Source organism: Otolemur garnettii, unplaced genomic scaffold (assembly GCF_000181295.1).
Source record: "Otolemur garnettii isolate 467f Iridium unplaced genomic scaffold, OtoGar3 scaffold00029, whole genome shotgun sequence".
Taxonomy (NCBI): domain Eukaryota; kingdom Metazoa; phylum Chordata; class Mammalia; order Primates; family Galagidae; genus Otolemur; species Otolemur garnettii.
In genome coordinates this window covers 14,916,451-14,918,502 of record NW_003852424.1, presented here as the reverse complement: position 1 = coordinate 14,918,502, position 2,052 = coordinate 14,916,451, and the positions used below count along the sequence as shown (strand labels likewise).

Sequence of the window (2,052 nt, the reverse complement as noted above, 5' to 3'; positions counted from 1 at the left end):
TTTTGCAGGTTTTGGCCAGGGCCAGGTTTGATCCTACAACTTCCAGTATATGGGCCAGCACCCTACTCCTTTGAGCCACAGGTGTTGCCCAATGCCTGGCAATTTTTTATTGCAGTTGTCATTGTTGTCTCAGCTGGCCCAGGCCAGGTTTGAACCTGTCAGCCTCAGCGTATGTGGCTTGTGCTGCAACCACTGTGCTACGGACACTGAGCTCAAACCTGTGACTTTTGAAACACTCCTCCCATGGGGGTCCTGGGTTGTGGCTGCTTCATGAATACCTGGACGTCTCTGGACAGACCTGCCCAGGGAGCAACGGCTGTACCATTGGTTTTGCTGCTGCCTCACCCCCTCAGCTGGCAGTGCAGTGGCTTTTAAAGCTAGTGTTTCTATATTTATGATCACAGAAACCTAGTTCTTAAAATGGTTCTCAGCATACTCCTTGAAGAAAATCCCCCCCCAAGAGCAAGTTTGTGGTAGTGAGAGAATTTCTCTTAGTTCAGAGGCCAGACATGGACCCATGTGTGACCAAGTATGAGCGAGAGCTGTGGGGACTGAGAACTGGGGAGTATGAGTCCAGAGCAGGCTATGGGGTGGCTGCCAGCTTCTCTTCTGTCTCTTGGTCTCAAGATGGAATTGTCCTCAGGATGGAGCTTTTCCCAGCTTTAAGAGGGGCCCATGGTCTCTTGGTCTTTTCTGGAGGTTGTCTCTGGGGGTCCTGTACTGTAGGGCTCCTGCCTGCTTTGTGCCTGGGTAATAGGTAGGGTAGGCTTGGCACTGGTATCTGCCAGCTGGCACCCCTTGGGTCAGTGATGGGCAGCAGCTGACTACAGCTTGGGCCATGGGCCATGCTCAGAATCGGGGCAGCCCTCTCCCAGGCTTGCAGATCAGTGAGTGAGCACCTCTGTCCTGTGAGGTGATCAGAGACTGGACTGGTTCTTAGATGCAGAGCTTCCAGTTCTCCTCAGACCCTGTCTTATCCCCAGACAGCCTGCCTTATCTCTTCTCTTGGTGATAGCATCAAATGGGCTATAAATTGTTCCTTGTCCAGGCTCAGCTCATGAGCCCTCAATGGCAGATGTAGTCACAGCTGTACCTGAGCAGGTGGATCTCCTGGAATGTGCATGGCGACAGCATGGCAGCTGCCCACTGAACCTCTTTCCCTCCCTTTCCAGGACTTGAACAGCCCCAGCCAGTATGACACTGGCGTTGCACTGACTGGTCTGTCCTGTTTTGTCACCCCAGATCTTGCCAGAGACCTGGCAAATGACATCATGACACTGGTGAGTTTGCGAGCATGCCCACCACCCCTGCGTCTCTGTTCTAGGGTGCCCAGTTTAAAGCATTACACCAAGGAAGCTTGGCCCTTTAGGAATGGGCAGGGGTGTGGAAGTAGGCATGGTAGGGTAGGAGCTGAGTTACTATCAATACCCGCATCTACCTGGTAAGCCTGGTTTTGAGCTCAATTTTGAAATCCTCCTAGTAGGGTAGGAAGGGGGTATCCCTGATGGGCCAAGACTTGGAAGGGCATTGGTTCCTTGCTGTGATGCTCATGCTAGTGGTGCCTTCTGCCTTCTTCACCCTCATACCTCACAGCTTCCAAGCTATTCTTTTTTGAGACAGAGTTTCAAGCTATTGCCCTGGGTAGAGTGCCATGGCATCATAGATCACAGCAACCTCCAGCTTGGGCTCAAATGATCCTGTTGCCTCAGGTTTTTTTTTGGGACAATCTTATTATGTTGTCCTTGGTAGAGTGCCTTGGCATCATAGCCCATAGCAACCTCAAACTCTTGGGCTTAAGCAATTCTCTTGCCTTAGCCTCCTGAGTAGCTGGGACTACAGGTGTTTGCCATAATGCCCGACTATTTTTCTTTTGTAGTTGTCATTGTTGCCTAGCTGGCATGGACTGGGTTCAAACCCGCCAACCTCAGTGTATGTGGCCAGTGCCATAACCACTGTGCTATGGGCACAAAGCCCAGTTTTTCTATTTTTAGTAGAGAAGGTGGTTTCGCTTTTGCTCAGGATGGTCTCACACTTTTTTTTTTTTTTTTTTTG

The 2,052-nt window shown here is 50.8% G+C and overlaps 1 protein-coding gene across 1 annotated transcript in view; it reads left to right on the top strand.

The window, feature by feature from the left end:
- The window catches only part of AP3D1 (adaptor related protein complex 3 delta 1 subunit), an 81,450-nt gene that overhangs the window by 45,473 nt on the left and 33,925 nt on the right, over positions 1–2,052 (top strand). Inside the window, exon 6 of the mRNA XM_003788857.3 lies at positions 1,173–1,280. Coding sequence (XP_003788905.1) covers positions 1,173–1,280 — 108 coding nt within the window. The remainder of the gene's footprint in view (positions 1–1,172; positions 1,281–2,052) is intronic.